The sequence below is a fragment of the Polypterus senegalus genome, chromosome 13 (assembly GCF_016835505.1).
Source record: "Polypterus senegalus isolate Bchr_013 chromosome 13, ASM1683550v1, whole genome shotgun sequence".
Lineage (NCBI taxonomy): Eukaryota > Metazoa > Chordata > Cladistia > Polypteriformes > Polypteridae > Polypterus > Polypterus senegalus.
The window spans coordinates 103,261,334-103,283,667 of record NC_053166.1 but is presented as its reverse complement, the minus strand read 5'-3'; the positions used below and the strand labels follow the sequence as shown (position 1 = coordinate 103,283,667).

At 37.6% G+C, this 22,334-nt stretch overlaps 1 protein-coding gene across 1 annotated transcript in view; it reads left to right on the top strand.

The window, feature by feature from the left end:
- baxb (BCL2 associated X, apoptosis regulator b) overlaps positions 1-22,334 on the top strand; it is an 86,402-nt gene that overhangs the window by 61,000 nt on the left and 3,068 nt on the right. Inside the window, exons 3-4 of the mRNA XM_039774548.1 lie at positions 15,756-15,908; positions 16,070-16,205. Of these exons, the coding sequence (XP_039630482.1) occupies positions 15,756-15,908; positions 16,070-16,205 (289 nt within the window). The remainder of the gene's footprint in view (positions 1-15,755; positions 15,909-16,069; positions 16,206-22,334) is intronic.

The following is a 22,334-nucleotide window of genomic DNA, read 5'->3' as shown; positions in this document are numbered from 1 at the left end:
ATATATATATATATATATATATATATATATATATATATACACACACAGCATCACATTTTCCACATTTTATGTTACAGCCTTATTCCAAAATGGATTAAATTAATTTTTTTCCTCAGAATTCTACATACAACACCCCATAATGGCAACGTGAAAAATGTTTATTTGAGGTTATTGCAAATTTATTAAAAATAAAAAAACTGAGGAATCACATGTACATAAGTATTCACAGCCTTTGCTCAATACTTTGTCGATGCACCTTTGGCAGCAATTACAGCCTCAAGTCTTTTTGAATATGATGCCACAAGCTTGGCACACTTATCCTTGGCCAGTTTCGCCCATTCCTCTTTGCAGCACCTCTCAAGCTCCATCAGGTTGGATGGGAAGCGTCGGTGCACAGTCATTTTAAGATCTCTCCAGAGATGTTCAATCGATTCAAGTCTGGCTCTGGCTGGGCCACTCAAGGACATTCACAGAGTTGTCCTGATGCCACTCCTTTGATATCTTGGCTGTGTGCTTAGGGTCGTTGTCCTGCTGAAAGATGAACCGTCGCCCCAGTCTGAGGTCACGAGCGCTCTGGAGCGGTTTTCATCCAGGATGTCTCTGTACATGTGCTGCAGTCATCTTTCCCTTTATCCTGACTAGCCTCCCAGTTCCTGCCACTGAAATACATCCCCACAGCATGATGCTGCCACCACCATGCTTCACTGTAGGGATGGTTTTGGCCTGGTGATGAGCGGTGCCTGGTTTCCTCCAAACGTGACTCCTGGCATTCACACCAAAGAGTTCAATCTTTTTCTCATCAGACCAGAGAATTTTGTTTCTCATGGTCTGAGAGTCCTTCAGGTGCCTTTTGGCAAACTCCAGGTGGGCTGCCATGTGCCTTTTACTAAGGAGTGGCTTCTGTCTGGCCACTCTACCATACAGGCCTTGGTGGTTTGCTGCAGAGATGGCTGATCTTCTGGAAGGTTCTCCTCTCTCCACAGAGGACCCCTGGAGCTCTGACAGAGTGACCATCTGGTTCTTGATCACCTCCCTGATTAAGGCCCATCTCCCCCGATCGTTCAGTTTAGATGGCCGGCCAGCTCTCGGAAGAGTCCTGGTGGTTTCGAACTTCTTCCACTTACGGGTGATGGAGGCCACTGTGCTCATTGAGACCTTCAAAGCAGCAAAATTTTCTGTAACCTTCCCCAGATTTGTGCCTCGAGACAATTCCTTTAACTTTATGCTTGGTTTGTGCTCTGACATGAACTGTCAACTGTGGGACTTTATATAGACCGGTGTGTGCCTTTCCAAATCATGTTCAATCAGCTGAATGTACCTCAGGTGGACTCCAATGAAGCTGCAGAAACATCTCAAGGATGATCAGGAGAAACAGGATGCACCTGAGCTCAATTTTGAGCTTCATGGCAAAGGCTATGAATACTTGTGTACATGTGCTTTCTCAATTTTTTTATTTTTAATAAATTTGCAAAAATCTCAAGTAAACTTTTTTCACGTTGTCATTATGGGGTGTTGTGTGTAGAATTCTGAGGAAAAAATTAATTTAATCCATTTTGGAATAAGGCTGTAACATAACAAAATGTGGAAAAAGTGATGCACTGTGAATACTTTCTGGATGCACTGTATATGCACACACCTATACATATGCACATACATATACATATACATATATACCCCGATCTACATACTGTCAAATAAACGAACCACATGCCGTGGCACAACGCAAGAGGCTTTGCCTCTAGCGCCGACGTCCAAGGTTTGATTTGCCAAGAGAGGGTGCAGTGAGTGTGTACATCTGATGAGCCCAGAATTATCGGCTTAGTGAATCCACGCCCCTTCCGGCGTGCTTTCCATGGTTGTCTTGCCTTAGTGAATTATAGATATCTGTATATATCTGTATATATCTGTATATATCTGTGTATATATCTATATATCTATATATCTATATATATATATATATATATATATATATATATATATATATATATATATATATATATATATATATATATTGAGAGAGAGAGAGAGAGAGATATACTGTATATAGAGATATATAGTGGAAGCCGGCCCAAACCCAACACACGTTTCTTTACACACTATTTAGAAGTGCAGCACCAACCCCCCAAAGTCCTGGCCACAACACAGTGCTACTTTCCTTCTTCAGGCCGCCTCCACTCTTCTCCTCCAACACCTTGTCTCCTTCTCTCCCAACTCCAGCCATTGTGTGAAGGGAGGCGGCCCCTTTTATATGTATCCGGATTTGCTCCAGGTGTATTCCAGTGACCTTCCGCTCCCCGATCCTCTTCCCCCACAGCACTTCCGAAAGGAACCAGGGTGGTCGCCCCCAAATGGTCTTAGCTGAGCGTTAGCCCTCTTCCGGTCTTCCTAGGCGTCCCGGCCGGGTCACCACCCCAGGCATCTCCGACAGTGCGCCACCGCCAGCAAAGACCCGTCAGGTGGAGTGGCACATCCTGCGAGGGCAGCTTACCCCCGAAGTGTGTCCTACTCCTGAAGCGCCGGTGTCTAGCCATGTCAAACAGAAATAGGGGTGGAGACGTCGCCTGGACTCTACCACCTGGCATTCTCCTGTGCCTCACACAGGCAGCACTCCCCCCCTCCTACTGGCATTCCCTCCAAGGTTTTTGTGCCCCTTTGGTTGGAGCCACTCGCACCTCCGTAGCCTTCGCCAGCTGTGGCAGCACCTCATCGCCAGCGACGAATTCCCTGGCCAAATGGCCTGTCCCATGAGGGCAGGTCCCCAACGAAGTGGATCCTAGTGCTCGTCCAGGGTCCGGTCCTGCAACACACAGAAAGGAGGGGGCAGAGCCGCTGCTTGGACACCCTCTCCTTGCGTCCCTCTGTGCCACGCACTGGCAGCGCTCCCCCCTCTGACCGGCACCCCAGAACTTGCCTGTTAGGCTCCCCCTCCGAGGGTTCTGTGTCCCTCCTGTTGCTTGAACAGACGGGACCGCCTGCACACTTGTCCTCTCTGCTGACTTCACGGATTCCTTCTGCCCCCGCAGAGGGCGACCAGCAACCGGACATGAGCGTCTTGCCTCGCATCCTTCCTTATCGGAGGAACCGGCATTCTCCCCTCGATTCCTCCTTTTCCTCTTGGACGCCGTGATGGTCTTGGTCTGTGCATGGCAAACACTCAGATCCAGTCCCGTCTGCGTCCATACAGAGCGACAGGGGAGTGCTGCGAGCTCGGGGCGTAGGGCACTAGGACCCAAGGCACTCATCAGCCCTCGTCCTGCCAGCTTCTTTGGTCTTCCTCCCCTCACCTCGTGCACAGCACTCACCGCCGCGTCCACTTTTGGAGAGCCCCCTACTTGGTTCCGTTTACGTATATAGCAGGCCCTTTTGGTGTGATCTCACTTATGCTTTACGGGGTCGGCTTTACTCACCGTCCCCGCAGTACCTCTCCGGCTGAAGGATCCAGCGTCGCGCCGTTCTGCCAATGTACTGTACACAGCGTCTGTATTGACGCGACCGCCTGTCCCTCCAGCTTCTTCAACTCCGCACGGAGGGCACACAGCATAGCTTGTGCTTTTGTTTGTTTAAAGCAGCAAAACAGCCTCTTGATTCTTTAGTAGACGAGAAACCATATCCAGCGTTGAATTTCACAATGTGGAAATATCCTGTTTGAGTGGCTTTTTCTGTTGCCCCAGTCTTGTTTGCTCCTGGTGTAGTTCCTCCGTATTAGCAGGGCTGTGTTTAAAGTGACCCACTATCTTGCAACATTTTGCTAATGCATCACTAAACCCATTATCAGCAAGGCTAACAGTGATGGTTATTTGCAAGATATGAGCAACACAAGGCATGTGTTGGAATGGGAGGTGTCTTGCTGCAGCCACCATGGTTCGTGCGCTGTCTGTTCCAATTGTGGTGACCTTTTGTTGAATTCCCCATTCCCCTGCCACAAAGAGAAACTGCTCAGCGCAGTTTTCGGCATAGTTTCTGGTGTTTGTCTTCTGCACAGTCAGGGCAAAAGACTGTAGATTACATCTCCCATCTGTGACATCAACAATATGTGCAGTGATTCTGATGTAATTAAAATTACTAACAGTTACGGAAGTCCAATGATCCCAAGTAGCAGCCACAAAGTCCGCTTTCTGTAATGCGAGAGAATTTGTAAGTTTGACTGATGTTGCCTTACTAATTTTGGTCCTGAAGCCAGTCATTTCATCAAGTTTGGGCTGCCGACACCTTTTGTTGGTACTCAAACTCGTACTGCTAGCACTAACCGCTCCCACAGTTTCTGTGCTCACTGCAACATGTTTTGCATTTAGATGGTATCGTAAGGTTGAAGTGCTTCGGTGGTATGCAAACTCCTTTTTGCACAGTTTGCACAAAACCACGCTTTTATCAAGGCTTCCGTTGGGTAGTCTTTTAAAAATGAAATTTTCCTCCGATCAGTCCTAGCAACATGATTTCTTCCGATTCTTCCATTTTTGTAGCTCTGATGTGTGCATCAATGTAATCGGTGTACCAGGAAATCGTGCATTGACGAAAGTTCCCCTTTGCTTGGAATGCAAAGTGTGATTTAAATGCGTTATTTTTTTTTTTACGCGTTATTTTTTTTTTTTCAAATTAATTAATCGCAATTAACGTGTTCAATTTCCACCCTTATAATATATATTGAGCATAACCTCCTTGGACATTTTCACTTCTTATATGTAATACTTTACATTTACTAACATTAAGTTTCATCTGCCCAAGCCTGTATGCTATCCATGTCCTTCTGTAATGATATAACGGATTCCAAATTATCTTCTAATCCACCTATCTTGGTATCACCTGCAAACTTAACCAGCTTGTTACTTATATTCCTATGTAAATGATTTATATTTATTAAAAATAGCAGTGATCCTAGCACTAACCCCTGTCGATCACCACTCTTAACATCAGCCAGAGTCCTTGTATTTGCCTCATTTTGGTCTATAAGAGTTGTCATGATATTTAATCCTCAGTTTCCAAGAGGCCAATGTCCAAATGAGAAAGTCACTTAAAACTATGTTCAGGTAAATGACTGTTATACATGTCTAGTGTTGAGACTGATATGACTTCCTGACCTAACAAATGTATAGTGGCCCTGAAGTACAGTGAGATAAAAATACACAAAAAAACTGGAAACACAAACCAGAAAATGCAAAAACAAATTGAATTTACAAAAAAAATTGGAAACACCAAAAGAAATGGAATGCTCAAAACCAAATCAGAATTCAAAAAAGCAAAAAGTACAAAAGCAAACAAGAAAACACAAAAACAACAAACACAAACCGTTTAGGATGCATGAAAACACAAAGAGCAGTGCATGACCCAAATTGATGTAGAAAAAACAACAAAAGCTAAACAATACATCACAATTCAGTCCCAGCTTTTCAATGAGGTGTGTTGGAAGTGGTAAAAGAGATCTCTTATCTTTTTTTAGTTTCTTTGACAGAAAAAAAAATAACTTCGAGCACTCTCGGCCAAAGCAGTAGCAGAGCCGACTTGGATTTCACCAGTAAATGGGTTTGTCTACAGTAGATATCTGACATGTCTACTACAAGCATAGCAGAACAAATTTGATGCCTCAATATCAGATACAATGGTTTGGTCTAAAATTGGCCAAACAAATCATGTTTAAAAAAGGTCAATTGTCACATGTGTAACAAACAATTGCTGTTGGTTGGCTATGTGTATCTTACATCTTACTTGTATGAATAGTTGCTTGCCATCATGCTTTCACAATTATATTATGGTTTTCCATACAGGACTGAAAAACTTTTGTGTGTAATACTTTAAATGGATTTCCAGCAGGAATGGAAAAGTTTTATGTCAAATTATTAAAAAAAAGACCTAAATAGATAGAAGATATTCAGCATCACTACATCCACCACACTACCCATTAAGTCCCCATAATCAATTTGTAACATAATGCCTTGCTTTTCTTTCTTTTAGTTTATTTATTTTTTCTCCCTTTTTAATCTTTGGATTTGCTGACCTTTGTTGTAGCATTTAAAAGAGCGACCAAACTAAAATGTGAAGACAGACATGAAATGAAAGTTTTTGTGATTTAACAAAAAACTGTGATACTCTAAAAGAAATATCTAGTTCTTTTCATAATTAAAGGAAAGGAATATTTATTAAATGAATAATAATTCCAAACAGAACAAGAAATAATAGAAGATAAGACTAATAGTAAAGTCTGAATATATAGACTTTAGAAAAGGCTTATGAAAAAGTGTTAAAGATGAATGTCCCAGGGCAGCCTTTTGATTTAGCAATCAATGTTGTTCATGAAATGCTTTAGCTGGCGAGCAGATGAAACTGCTCATGTGTCTTTGTCTCTTCTTCTCATGTTGCCCTTTTATTGTCGCTGTTTCTTTTTCTGAGGTCACCCTTTTTCATCTCTTGGACAAGCCACATCTATTTTAAAACTTCAGGTGTGATTCTGGAACATGTGATGTTACACTCATTTGTTTGGCTGGCTGTCAATAAAATGGATGAATTTGCATATAGTTTTTGATCTACTTAGTATCATCTAGCATTTCTTCCTTTCCCAAGCTGTAAACCAATTTGGCAGTTCCTAGTGTCCCAGGCATCTCCTTAAATTCCCTGGTTATAAAGTAATCAATAGAGCCTGAGGCATCATCCTAGTGTTCTACATTGTTTGCATAGATGTTTTAAAAGTGAGGTACAATTCATGATTTGGAGATGGTTTTGATGTTAATTACTTCTTTAAGTGTTATATTCATCCTGTACATCTGAGCAAAATATTTGTTTTAAGATGATGCAATTCAGGAAGAGAAGACACTTAGATATTAAGTACCCTTGTAAAACTAAGTTCATTTTTAATTATGTGGGCAAGAAAAATGTTTTTAAATCCACTACACTGCACTGCAGGAAAGAGAGATATTAAGATGAGATTCCAACTCCTACAGCAAGAAGAATTCAAGTACAGTGGTGCTTCGGATTGCGAGCATAATTTGTTACGGAAACATGCTTATAATCCAAAGCACTTGTATATCAAAGCGAATTTCCCCATAAGAAATAATGGAAACTCAGATGATTCATTCTACAACCCAAAAATATTCATATAGAGATGATTAATACAAAATATAAATTAAAAATATGTAAAACAAATTAACCTTCACTTTACCTTTGAAAAGAATCGGGGCTTGTGTGAGGGAGACAATAGAGAGGAGAGGAGGAGGGTCATTGTGTAGGATGACTTTCACATTAACTAAAGGAATCACTGCTATCTGTTGGCTCACTGGAATCTTTTTCTCTTTTTGCGACTATAACAAGGAACCTATCCAATGAAAGTTGCTTTTGCCTGAAGAGCCACTACACTTGGACACAAAATTAAAATAAAAAATGCTTTACGCACTGTAAGGATTCTAAACTCTTTTGGGATCCCGCCACCCCATCGAGACGACGCGCGGAAGAGTCTGTAGTTGCCGTAAAAGCGAATCCGAAAAGATTGCGCCATCAATGGGTAATCCAAGGAACATTATAAATGCAAGGGAATAGTATTACTTCGCCACTAACCTGGTCATGACCCTGCCAGATTGCTGTGTCTGTGTATAGGAGCACTTTAGATCACGCTACAATAAATAACAGTCCTGTTCCTGTTTCAAGCTGAATAAAGATGGTTTTGCTAAAGTACTGTCACTCAGCCTCGTGTTTTGGGGTGCATGACAGGGACTCGCATGTTACAGCACATACATGTGGTCACAATGCTATAGTAAACATTATACGCTTGTATGGATGTTGACTATATGAGTGAGGCATGTCGACTGAAACCGAGCATGGGAGACAATTACCCACAATCCCACGGCGAGAGAGACGGAAGAATCATCGGCTTAGTTGTGATCACTTGATGCTCGGCTGACAAAGCGTATACAGACTACTCATATTGCAAGACCTCGCTCGTTTATCAAGTTAAAATGTATTAAAAAAAATTTAGCTTGTCTTGCAAGACGCTCATAAACTTAGTTACTCGCAATCCAATGTTTTACTTTACCTGGTATTATCAAAGAAGTGGACAAAAACAAAGTTAAACTGTTCCATTCGAGGATGAAATAGAACAACAGTCCCAACAATAGAACTGCCTTCAAAAAGAAAGTAAAGTTAAGGTAAAATGACAGTCTTACAGAGTAAAAGTGTGACACATTTTTTTTTTTCTGTGCTAAGGATTAGTATGCTAGTCAGGTCTTGGGGTCCAATACCCCCTAAAGAAAATTATATTAATATCTGAAACTCTTGAAAAATGCTATCTACTATTAGGGTACTAATACTAGTAATAGTATTACAGTTGATTCATTAGCAGCAGGGACCTGTGATCAACTTGGACTGGAATAAGAGCATGTTGTCAAATAGTCAATGGGCAGATGGCCTGGTCCATGGCTTGTTCCCCTCTCTGTTATGGCTTGTTTCCTTTGGAATTGGACCATTCGTTCATTTGCCAGTCTTTGGTACAGCACAATCTCTGGGTTCAGGTTATGAATTCTAAAACAACATCTCATGAGGTGTTCGGTCTGTTTCGATGGGGGTACTACCCGTTATCTTCAATAATGCTAGCAGCAAAACAGGTAGTCATTTATCCAGTCTGTTTTTGTCTCTTGGCCAATTTTGTTTTTTAAATGGTCAAAGTGAAATCTGAAGGCGATAATCACAAAGTACAAGTCTTGTTTAATTTTATCTTAGTATGTTCAAAATAGATCCTTCAATAAAAAAATGTCCACTATAGCTGTATCTAGTTTGGCTATTGTTGTGGACTCCACTCAATTAAAAAGCATATTCATAATGACAAATAAAACATCACAATATAAAATAAAGTCAATCTTAATATATACCAAAGGAAAAAATTCCGTTGCCTCAAAATATTGGCACCTAACCTTTGCTGTTATAAAAATAACTTTGCAAATTAAATATCGATAAACTACATTTAAACGTTTCCCTCCCCCAGCCCCCCACTTATAGAGAACGTGGAGCAAAAGGGTATCGATGAGTTGAAAACTCTTGAGTCCAGTCCCATAAATATTATAAGATGTTAAGTTTCATATGATACAATGCATTTTACAGAGAAAACAAATACATCCAGGGATGGGAAACAAAAATGGAAGAAAAGGGCTGAGTGGTGTGGAGGGTATTAGTTAAAGAGCCATGTTCTGTGGAGGTTCCTCTAGAAAAGTATAAAGTATTTACTAATCTTTCTTATTCCAGTCTTGAACATGAGCCTAGGTAGGCATTCTAACCTCCCCATTTTCTGTTTATTGTGAGAGGAGGAATTGTACTGGCAGAGTTTGTGCACTCAGATGTTTTCTGTTTTAAAATTTTAGCCTGTCAATTATAAACATTATCAGATAAAGGAGTTTCATGTGGTTTCATTACCTCTTCGTGGCAGTTCACTCAAAGTGACGCATCATGAGTCACAATGCTGAAGCTTCGGAGGATAACTGTATTCAAAGCCAGAGTGCATTAGTACAACACGTGTGATAACCATCGGTTACTGTAGGATAACTTAGTCATTTTGTGATTGCATTTGCATTCTTTGTTCAATCTGCGTGATCACCTTCATTTTTGTGTCAAGATCAATTGCCTTTTTTCCTGTATTTGTAAAACAAATGTAACTGCACCTAGTTAAAACTGCTGCATGTAATAAAATGAGATTGAGCTGACATGGGCGATAACTATCATTTCTCTGTAAAATGCAGTTTGAGTAAAATTGATCTAGAACAGAGCCCCATAATTGTCAGGTCAAAAAAAAAATCAGTTCAGATGAATTATTAATCCATTCAAACAAACTATGTAATTTGTTCAAATGGATTATTTTTTATTTCTATAAGAAGCATATGCTTATCCAGTGTTTTTTTATTTTTCAAACTGTCTTGGTTGGGGTCCTCAACTCCAAAGCACTATTTTTTTCATTCATTATTTAAAACTCTTGCACAGATCTGTCTCCTTGCCCTGCTCCATCTCGACCCTATGACTTCAGAAGTTGGAGGAGGTGATGACACAAGCTAGGGAGCAAAAAAGAAAAAACCCTTTTAACAGCAATTGATTGAGGAGGCAAGTCTCTGCTGCCAATGAAAAAGAGATCAAGAGCTACTTGGTGATACCTGAGGTGGACAGTGATGTAAATCCACTTGATTAGTGGAAAACACAAGAAGTACATTTCAGAAATTGGAGAAACTTACAAAAAAGTACCTGTGCATCTCTCCTTCAAGCAGCCCTCCTGAGAGGGCTTTCAGCACTGGAGGCAATGTTGTAACATGTAACCATGCTGCTATGACGCCAGACGTTGTGGACAGATTGGTGTTTCTGTCAAACAACTTGAAATTTGCTCAGTAGAATTCTACAGTTGCTTAATTTATTTCTGATATCTTTGTGCAGTATTGAAGTTAGTAATTTGTTTAAAAATGTTATAGGTTTGTTTTTTTTCTGTCTTTATACAATATATGACAGAACTTGTTTGCAAAAGCTATAGTGTGTTTTTTTTTTTTTTAACATTGTGGTATTTGACAGAACCTTTTGCTAAAATAGAGTTATCTTTTGTATGGTGCACTATTCACCTTACAGCAGAGGAGTTTGTTTTTCTAGACTGAAATTTCATGCCCTATAGCTCAATTATGATTAGCATTTTATATTCCCTTTGGATTCATGTCTTGTTTACATTAAAGGCAATTGTCTGCTTAAAATGCTGCCATTATAATGGTTTTGTTGGTCTTTTGTGTAAATCCTGTAGGCCACTCTGAAACGGTTTACTTATAATTGCACAGTTTGATTTTAGTAATACTTAAATGTTAAGTAAGTAAATAAACATGTTTTCCTTAACTGTTATTTCCATTAGTCTCATTATAGGCTACAATTAATATCCAATTAACAAGACCAGGCTAGATCAATAAGACTTTTACAAACAAGTTTTTAAAGGTTGGAAAATATCATCTAATTATCGTAATCGTCAAAGTCCGAAAAATATTAAGAATTGTTTGGCAGATTCACACACCCCTAAGCAAAAATGGAGATGCTTTTATTATACCAAGTATTACACATATTCAAAAACTAATATTTTATCCCAGCAATGGCTTGAATATTATGACATGAGGTGCTTTAGCCTAGAAAACAACCAGCCTAAAATTAGTCTTTCTCCATTATATCCTTGTTCTTCAATATTTCTTGAATTTGGTTCTTATTCTATATTGAAAACTGTATATGTGCCAACTCGTAAGTTATTTCTTGTTCAGTTCTTAATTTTCTATTTTTCATAATAAATATATTTTGAATGTAAATTAATTAGCTCACCTCACTCAATTCATTCTTTTTGTTTCTTTTTGATTTTATTATAATCATTCCATACAGATAGATCAATTTTTACAAAAAATATAATTGAAAACAAAACAACCAAACCCCCACCCCTGAGAAAGAGAGCATGGCCAATGGAGTAAAACTTAAAGCTGGTCAAAATACAGTACATAAATTGATGAGTTTAATAGGCGGATTAAAAAAAAAGAAATGCAAAGAGAATTATTTCCTTAGTGCTTTAAGAGCTTATTCTAAAATATTATTGATTAGATCCTGCCAGGTTTTGAAAAAGTTCTGCACAGGTCCTCTAACTGAGAATTTACTTTTTTCCAATTTCAAATAGTATAAAACATCAGTTACCCACTGACTTAAAAGAAGAGAGATAGGATTCTTCCAGTTTTGCAAAATAAGTCTTCGTGCCAATAGTGTAGTAAAGGCAATCACAGTTTGTTTGTCTTTCTCCACTTTAAGCCCATCTGGAAGAACACCAAACACAGCTGTTAATGGGTTAGGAGGGATTGTGACACCAAGGCTGTCTGAAAGGCACTTAAAAATTTTGGTCCAGAATGGTGTTAATTTGGTGTAGGCCCAAAACATGTGACCCAGTGAGGCTGGGACTTGATTGCAGCGTTCGCAGGTTGAATCTTGTCCTGGAAACATTTTGGACAGTTTTAAGCGAGACAGATGTGCTCAATATATAATTTTAAGTTGAATAATTGTATGCTTTGCGCATATGGAGCTTGAGTGAATTCTCTGCATTGCTACCTTCCATTCCTTTTCTGATATGTTGAGTGATAGATCTTTTTCCTATTGTCCTATTGGATCTTTGACAGGGAGGGACTGTAAAATAATCTTGTATATTGCAGAAATGCTGTCTGAGTCCTCCAAACTGAGCAATATTTTTTCCAGCATGGAGGAAGGTGAGAGATGAGGGAAATCGGACAATTTGGAGATAGTGAAAGAAATATGTTGCTGGAAATTTACATTTGGAATGTAATTGTTCATAGGATCTCTAAGCAATTTAATTCCAAATGTTTTCCAGATATTAAAAACTGCATATGTTTGCGAGGGTTGAAAAAGGTGGTTGTCATGCAGAGGTGCCACAGATAAAAGATTCTCCATCTTAAAATTCTTTCTACATTTGTTTCATATTTTCATATTCTGAGTGAGTGAAGCACAGTTGGTGTTATTAGTACATTGGCAATAACTTGCATTTATTGGGGCACAAAGCAGGGAATGTAAAGAAGTACTGCAGGATTTTATTTCTATTGCTGACCAAGCCTGTGTATGTTCATCTATTTGTGTCCAGGTTTTTATAGCTTGTATGTTTGCTGCCCAGTAATAAAACTGAAAATTGGGTAGAGCCATGCCACCTTCTGCTTTAGGTATTTGTGAGGTCACTCTTTGAATACATGGATGTTTTGAGTTCCAAATAAATGAGGTTATGGTTAAATCTGATTGCTTAAAAAATTATTTATTGATGTATATTGGAATGTTTTGAAATAAAAAGAGAAGCTTAGGGAAAGAGATTCATCTAAACAATGTTAATTCTTCCAGCTAGATTGAGAGGAAGTCTTGACCATCTATTCAAGTCTTGCTTAATTATTTCCATACAGATGGCGAAATTTTGTTGATAAAGAGCTTTATATTGTGATATTTACCCCTAGGTAACTCAATTCATTCTTTTAATAAACAACCTAAGAACTCGATTGTTCAGGAAGGCATTTAACTTACCCTGAAATTCTGACCCTTCCTTCCAGTTTACCTCTCTGTCCAGGTGCGTAGAATGATATCCATCTGTATCACAAATTCTGTTATTTGTTCAGGGATATTTTATTGTGTTTGTATTTTGTTATGATTTACTTTCTCTCTCTAATTAGAACATTGTACTTCTTGTATTTATATTTATTTAATGTTGAATGTTCATATTATTTTATATATCCGATGTTGTGTAATAGATCTTTTTCCTGATTTTTATGTTGTTCATTCTGAAATTCTGTGAAGTACTTTGAGCATGTAAAATACATTATATAAGTAAAATGTATGTTGTTTTTATTACTATTATTATTTTAGTGGGTTAAAGTGGTCCTTATGAAAGGAAACAACACAGCAGAACTACCCACTGTTAACTTGTGAAACTTCACAAACAAAACACCTAAACTGGATTTAGTCTGAAAAGTATATGCACGTATCGTGATAATATACAGGTGCTGGTCATAAAATTAGAATATCATGACAGTGATTTATTTCTGTAATTCCATTCAAAAAGTGAAACTTGTATATTAGATTCATTCATTACACACAGACTGATGTATTTCAAATGTTTATTTCTTTTAATTTTGATGATTATAACTGACAACTAATGAAAGTCCCAAATTCAGTATCTCGTAAAATTAGAATATTGTGAAAAGGTTCAATATTGAAGACACTTAGTGCCACACTCTAATCAGCTAATTAACTCAAAACACCTGCAAAAGCCTTTAAATGGTCACTCAGTCTAGTTCTGTAGGCTACACAAACATGGGGAAGACTGCTGACTTGACAGTTGTCCTAAAGACGACCATTGACACCTTGCACAAGGAGGGCAAGACACAAAAGGTCATTGCTAAAGAGGCTGGCTGTTCACAGAGCTCTGTGTCCAAGCACATTAATAGAGAGGCGAAGGGAATGACAAGATGTGGTAGAAAAAAGTGTACAAGCAATTGGGATAACCTCACCCTGGAGAGGATTGTGAAACAAAACCCATTCAAAACTGTGGGGGAGATTCACAAAGAGTGGACTGCAGCTGGAGTCAGTGCTTCAAGAACCACCATGCACCGACATATACAAGACATAGGTTTCAGCTGTCGCAGTCCTTGTGTCAAGCCACTCTTGAACAAGAGACAACGTCAGAAGTATCTCGCCTGGGCTAAAGACAAAAAGGACTGGACTGCTGCTGAGTGGTCCAAAGTTATGTTCTCTGATGAAAGTAAATTTTACATTTCCTTTGGAAATCAAGGTCCCAGAGTCTGGAGGAAGAGAGGAGAGGCACAGAATCCACGTTGCTTGAGGTCCAGTGTAAAGTTTCCACAGTCAGTGATGGTTTGGGGTGCCATGTCATCTGCTGGTGTTGGTCCATTGTGTTTTCTGAGGTCCAAGGTCAATGCAGCCGTCTACCAGGAAGTTTTAGAGCACTTCATGCTTCCTGCTGCTGACGAACTTTATGGAGATGCAGATTTCATTTTCCAACAGGACCTGGCACCTGCACACAGTGCCAAAGCTACCAGTACCTGGTTTAAGGACCATGGTATCCCTGTTCTTGATTGGCCAGCAAACTTGCCTGACCTTAACCCCATAGAAAATCTATGGGGTATTGTGAAGAGGAAGATGCAATACGCCAGACCCAACAATTCAGAAGAGCTGAAGGCCACTATCAGAGCAACATGGGCTCTCATAACACCTGAGCAGTGCCACAGACTGATCGACTCCATGCCATGCCGCATTGCTGCAGTAATCCAAGCCAAAGGAGCCCCAACTAAATATTGAGTGCTGTACATGCTCATACTTTTCATGTTCATACCTTTCAGTTGGCCAACATTTCTAAAAATCTTTTGCATTGGCCTTAATTGATATTCTAATTTTCCGAGATACTGAATTTGGGACTTTCAGTAGTTGTCCGTTATAATCATCAAAATTAAAAGAAGTAAACATTTGAAATACATCAGTCTGTGTGTAATGAATGAATCTAATATACAAGTTTCACTTTTTGAATGGAATTACTGAAATAAATCAACTTTGTCATGATATTCTAATTTTATGACCAGCACCTGTACTGTAATTGTGATCACTTTTAATTATATTGGCTTTGTTTCCACTTAAATGGCTTTTTAGGAACAAAACTTCCATGAAGATCACATTTGAGAACAATTCTTTGGATTGTAGAGTGGAGTACTTGTGTTCTAGTTGTTTTTGTGAGCTTATACGAATAGATAGTTTGTAATTGTATACGGACATGTTAGTGCAGAAGACATAAATAAACACTTGTATATAATAAAATCTAGTGTGGTTAAAACTTTTTCTTAGTACTTAAACTTATCATACTTGTAATATATAGAATATTAAGGAGTTGCAGACCTTTTCATTATTTTTTAAAATATCTAGTTAACATGGAAAATATCAATATTGAAAACCAAAACCTTTTATACATGATTGATATCAGTGCCATGTCCTGAAGAATGTATGAATGTTTAATAAATAATTTACTGTAAAAATGTCCAGTTAATACTTATTAGTTGTCTGTCTAAAATGGAAACATAAGCCTCAGAATATTTAACCCACATTTAACTATACTCAAAAGAGTAATTATTTTAATTTTGAACATTTCAGTCTCATTTGTTGACTCATTTGGCAGCCTTAATGTGTCTCTTTACACAGATTTGCTAATTCTCTAAATACTATTTTTTTCTCTGTTTCTATTGAAGTTTTATCCATGATCGTGTGTCTCGTGAAGTAGCACTTACAGGATCGTATGGTGATCTGAGTTTTCCACAACTGGTTGACCCAACCCAGAAACAGCTTGCAGACTGTCTAAGAAAAATTGGTGACGAGTTGGATGGCAACATGGAACTTCAGCAGTAAGATTAGTTTTCATGTCTGTCTTTAATCTTGCCTCCCAATCCCAAATTAATGTTTTCCCTTTAATACCTTGCATACATTATTTAACCTCCAACATTCAACAGTAAGTCACTGAAATGTGCATTTATTTGACACTTTCATTCCTTTTTCTCTTTTGCAGAATGATCAACAGCTCAGCTCTTCAACCAAACAAAGAGGTGTTCTTCCAGGTTGCAGCTCAAATGTTCAGTGATGGTAAATTAAACTGGGGACGCATAGTTGCATTGTTCTATTTTGCCTGCAAGTTGGTGATGAAGGTTAGTCCTTAGTTAACTATTGTTGCCTTACTTTTCATATAGTACTATGAATCTCTTTTATGTACCCTGTAAGCCAACTATATTATTCATGAACACATAAGAATGTTCATGTGTTTTTTTCCTTTCATAAAGTGGGATTTGGGAAAGTTTTAAAGTTTATTTCTTTAAGTCTTCATTTTTGGGTACCAAAATGAAGCTGGCTTGTCCAAATGTGCTTGAGCATACTTCAAGCAGCTCTGTTTGTGCTGTGGGCAGAGAAAAGTCTTTCTCTGCATCACTCTCGCATACAGCATCTCCTTGTGTAAAGTGCGCAGAATGGTTGAACGATGCACAGTGACTCCATCTGCTGCAAGATGATGTTGTAGGTCTTTGGTGCCGGTCTGTGGGTTGACTCTGACTGTTCTCACCATTCGTCGCTTCTGTCTATCCGAAATCTTTCTTGGTCTGCCACTTCGAGCCTTAACTTGAACTGAGCCTGTGGTCTTCCATTTCCTCAATATGTTCCTAACTGTGGAAACAGACAGCTTAAATCTCTGGGACAGCTTTCTGTATCCTTGCCCTAAACCATGATGGTGAACAATCTTTGTCTTCAGGTCATTTGAGAGTTGTTTTGTGACCCCCATGTTGCTACTCTTCAGAGAAAATTAAAAGAGGAGGGAAACTTACAATTGACCCCCTTAAATACTCTTTCTCATTATAGGATTCACCTGTGTATGTGGGTCAGGGGTCACTGAGCTTACCAAGCCAATTTGAGTTCCAATAATTAGTTCTAAAAGTTTTGGAATCAATAAAATGACAGCGGTGCCCAAATTTATGCACGTGCCTGATTTTGTTTGAACAGTTATTGCACACTTTCTGTAAATCCAATAAACTTCATTTCACTTCTCAAATATCACTGTGTGTCTCCTATATGATATATTTAACTGACATTTTTTATCGTAACAACCAACAATTTATACAGGAAAATAATGACTATTAACAAGGTTGCCCAAACTTTTGCATCCCACTGTAATCCCTTGCATAATTTCAGTCTGTTCATAAATGATGGCATGTTAGCTATAATTCTAACTGTACTGTACACAGCAACTATTACAGCAGCACAAATTAGGCCAAATTTCAGGGTACCTATGAGACTGATATCCATTATGATGAACGTCCGCATTTCTTTGCTGCTCTTGTATATCAAGATGTAATTCAGACATCCAAAGTCAGAATGTGCTGGTCAACATAGTCTCTTAACATATTGACAGAAAAATCATGAGTGAGTAATGTTTCAGTTTATTTCTCAGGTGTCTGCGTTTTGTTAACAATAATTCACCTGCCACTTCGTACAGGAAAATCCTTTTTGAAAATAAAACAGATCGAGAGGCTTACTAGTTAACATACATCATCAGCATATTGTTGCTGACCAATTACCTTTGCTTTAAATAAGTCGTTTAACAACCAAGTGGTATGATCCTTGTAAAATTCCTGAGTTGGTAATGTCTGTACAAAACTACAGGCAAGTAGGTGAACAGTCTGCCAACTAGTCAAAAACCAAACATATTAATGTGTTTTTGTATTTATTGTGTATTTATTATTTTTCTTTTTTAGTTTACATTCACATTATGATGTAATGGCAATATCCCAAACTATCGGTCGGCCAAATTTATTTATTACAATGACGTGCAATCCACAATGGCCAGAAATCTGCAGATTCTTGAGAACAATGCCACCAGTTAGATTGGCTCTGGAAATTCCCACTTTCGTAAATAAATTGTTTTATCAGAAAGTTTTATTTTTATTGAATTAACTCGAAATGGTGTTCGGTAAAATCAGAACATACATTTACATGATCAAATTTCAAAAACGGGGTTTGTCACACATGCATTTATTGGTTACTTTGCAAAATAAATTATTAACTGCTGATGATGTAGGTCGCTTTGTCTGTGCTGATATTCCAAACAGAGAAACCTATTCTGAATTATGGTACAAACTGATTAAACACATGTGTCACGGACTTCATTTAAAAGTGTCAGTATGTTGGGACTCAAAAGAAAAATGTTTAAAGAAATTTTCAAAAGTGTATGTTCAAACAGCAGATATGATTAAGGCTGGCTTTCCTGATTATTGCAGAAGAGATAATCGTCACAAAAAACAACATACTTATCACAGAAAGAAAGATGGTAAAATGTAAATATAATATGGATAAAATTGTGATGCTTCATAATTCAATGATTGTACCATATAAACCGTATTTGCTCAAACGATTCGATTGTCATATTAATGTCAAATATTGTGCATCGGTTATGAATATTAAGTACATCTACAAGTACATTCAGAAAGGGCACGATAGAGAATGTGTAACTTTATCGAAAGAACAGTCTCAGGACGAAGTTCAAACATTTTTAGATACTTACCTTACTTATTACCGATTCATTTACCAGGTCAGAATATGATTCAATTTAAAGAGGGTGAAGGAGCAGAAGCTTTAGAGGTAGCAAAAAATAGAAATACAAAATGATTGGCTTATTTTGAACTTAATAAAACAGACGTAAATGCAAAACCATATACGTTTGCGCAAATTCCTCAACATTACACATGGCAGAAACAAAAAAGAGTGTGGCATCCAAGAAAAATGAATTGCAAAAGTGTTGCTCAATTGAATATTGAATCACCAAAAGATATCGAACGGTTTCATTTAAAATTGTTACGTGAATCGAAAGGACCAACGTTGTGTAAAGTTGTTCTAACTATAGATGGAACTACGTACGGTACTTTTTCAAGAAGCTGCACGAGCAGCTGAGTTATGTAAATTGTACAACTATATGTTTGAAATATCTGATGCCACTTCTGTAATGATGCCTTTACAAATTAAGACACTTCTTCGTGTACTTAATTATGACGGGTGACGTTGATGCTTTACAATTATGGGAAGCGTTCAAAGTAACATTATCCGAAAAGTCAAATGAACAAACCGCTTTTTCGATCATCAAAGAAATGTTAGAAGCAGAAGATTTAACGATGCAGCAATTTGGACCTCCACAAGAAATTAACAAATCAGAGGAAAAGAAAGAGATAACAGCAGATGAAAATTGAACAGTGGAAGACCATAAAAAATTATATCACAAAAGTTAGTCAATCCTCATCCAACCCGCTATATCCTAATACAGGGTCACGGGGGGGTCTGCTGGAGCCAATCCCAGCCAACACAGGGCACAAGACAAGAACATAACTACAGGCAGGACGTCAGCCCACCGCAGGGCACCCACACACCAAGCACACACTAGGGACAATTTAGGATTGCCAATGCTCCTAACCTGCATGTCTTTGGATGTAGGAGGAAACCGGAGCACCTGGAGGAAACCCACACAGACACAGGGAAAACATGCAAACTCCACGCAGGTAGGACCTGGGAAGCGAAGCTACCCATCAGAAAAGTTAATTCCAAATATTGTTTTTACTGAAGTTTTAAAGTAAAACTGAACATAATGCATATGTAACAATTACCATGAATAAAACAATCTCTTTTAATTGTATTTCCGTAGTTCTAGGGTGTTGTACAGTGTTAGCCATTATGAATGTAGAGAAAAGTCAAGCAAAATGACACCTTTTATTGGCTAACTAAAAAGATTACAATATGCAGCTTTTGAGGCAACTCGGGTCCCTTCTTCAGGCAAGATGTATTCATACTAATTGTATTTCCAGAAAAACAAACCCAGTGGTTGGTGAGCAAAGTGAGCGGGGGCAAAGCCCCCCCAGTACACAATTAAATTAATATACAGTATTGTGAAATGCAGTATGATAATAATTAACAAAATATATTGGAATATTTAAATATGTTTAAAGTCTGTTTTTTGTTACTTATAGTATGTCATTATATATTTGTAAATTATTCTGTACATTTTTTAATGACAACATTTACAATTTGAAATGATAGCTGTCATCTTCACCCATAAAAGTCGAGAGTTTGGGCTGTAATGAGTACTATTTTTTGATTGATGAATTATCAGTATTGTGTAATGTTTGGCCATCAAGTGCAATATTTAAAGCAGACACTTCAGATACCAAATTCTGGAAAAATTATGAGTTAAGAGCTTCTGGAATTAAAGTAGACACTTTGTGCAGTAATTGTGGGCAAATTTTGGTTGCACTTTCAGTATATCCACCAACAACGGGCAAAGTCACAACTTTAAGCATGCTTATGGACCATAGCATTCCCAAGGCTAGCAAAGTGTCAGCTGTTAATGTGGTGCTTGGTGGCTGAAGATTTATGTCCATTTACGTCCACTGACAATTTACCAATTAACAATCTACTTTCTAGAGCCCATCCTCATGATTTTGATGGATTAATGTGATAGTTTTCAAATATATTTCATATTGTGTACAATGTCATTGAAATATTAATTAAATACATAAAGAATTAAGCTACACAAACATTTAATTACTTACGCTCACATATAATTTTATAATTTATTGTCACATTACACAATGCATTTATTTATTGAAATATTCATTTATTAATTATTTTTGTCTGAGATATTCCTCCAATGAAGGATACAATAAATATTTCTAAGATCAGTTTTTTAAAATACAATTATGCAACATTATAATTTGCCCCTGAAACATTTGCTGTTAAGTGAAGTAGTTTATTTAAAAAAAAAAAAAACTACTAATTAAAACTAATTACATTATCAGAAGAAACAATAAATACCTTACCTAAAACATTACTGAATACATCCACTTGGAAGCAACAGAGGTTATAATTTCAGATCTTAATTATGTATAGATATTTATCATAATAAAATACAAAGATCTGTTGTACGGTTACTCGTGAACTGTTGGGATTACAACCTTGACATCGGTCTCATTTGAATACTTATGACCTGATACATTCTGGAAATTAAAAAATATATATATATTCAGGTAGCGGCAACCTCAGCAAACTGACCTGTGCTGGTGGGTTTATATCAAGAAAGTAATCTCAAAACCAAATGACAAGGGGGAAGAAAAAAAGCAGCACCATCTGCTCCACATCAAGTGCAGGAGAATGCAAGGGCGTCCAAGGTGAAGAAATATATGCTGACAAACGCGTTGTGTGTTTACTGTTGTTTATATCTAGTCTTTGTTGAGTCACACAGCCACCTCCCATAAAAAGACAAGCTGCTGATACAGAATGTAGGGATACCCAGAAACCGAAATGATCACATTAATGTTCTAGAGGAATTGAAAGAAGTAACTGTACAGGAAACATAAATATCAACATCTCCTTATCTTCAACTTAGTTTTTATTTGCTTTTTATTTTTGGGCTCTGGGTTTGCATGTTTCACTAATAGTAATAAATGTAGGGGTGTTATTTGTTCTTATTACAGTTTTTTTCACTTTATTTTTCTGTAGAAAAGCATATGTGTTCTATGTTGACTATGACTTATAGGGGTGGAATTTGGTCCAAACTGCAAGCAGTCTTAAAGTAAAGTATATGTCTGTAGCTGGTTAGCACATCATTGCCTTTTAGCTAAAATGATTTTACAGTAGTGGTAGCAGCTAACCTTAGCTGCAAAGAAATTTGTACTTCGCATCATTTTTACTTTTTCATATGTGTACTAGCAATCACCAGTTGTCCATAGATACAGGCAGGAAGTTTCTCTCTGTGTATTTGCAATTCTAATGTGCTCTCCTCCCACATCCCACTTATATTTGATCTGTTGAAGTTCCTTATTGGTCTGTTTTGGCTAATACAAATAAAATTCAGCATCAAGGTAAATATAACATCATCTTCACAATTAAACATATTGGTTGTAAATAATAGGAGCATGTTTGGATAAATTCATAGGAAAATTATTTTTTTTGTGAGAAAGAGTATAGTTGGAGTGCTTGAATTGCTATCAAGGTATGTTTGCAACAGCATCATTCATGAAAGTAGCTACTAGAATCAATTTACCTAGGAGAGAAAGTTTGGCATGTATATTCAGTGAAGTAATGTGAAGAAGGAAGCTGGACTTGTTTAAATATTATATAGATTTTCTTCAAAGATAAATGATATTTTTGTGAAAAAAACGATATGCATGTTCACTTTTCCAATATATTTGCTATTTAAAGCCATGAATTAGTTCTCAAGAACATTGTTGTCTTCTTATTGCACATATACT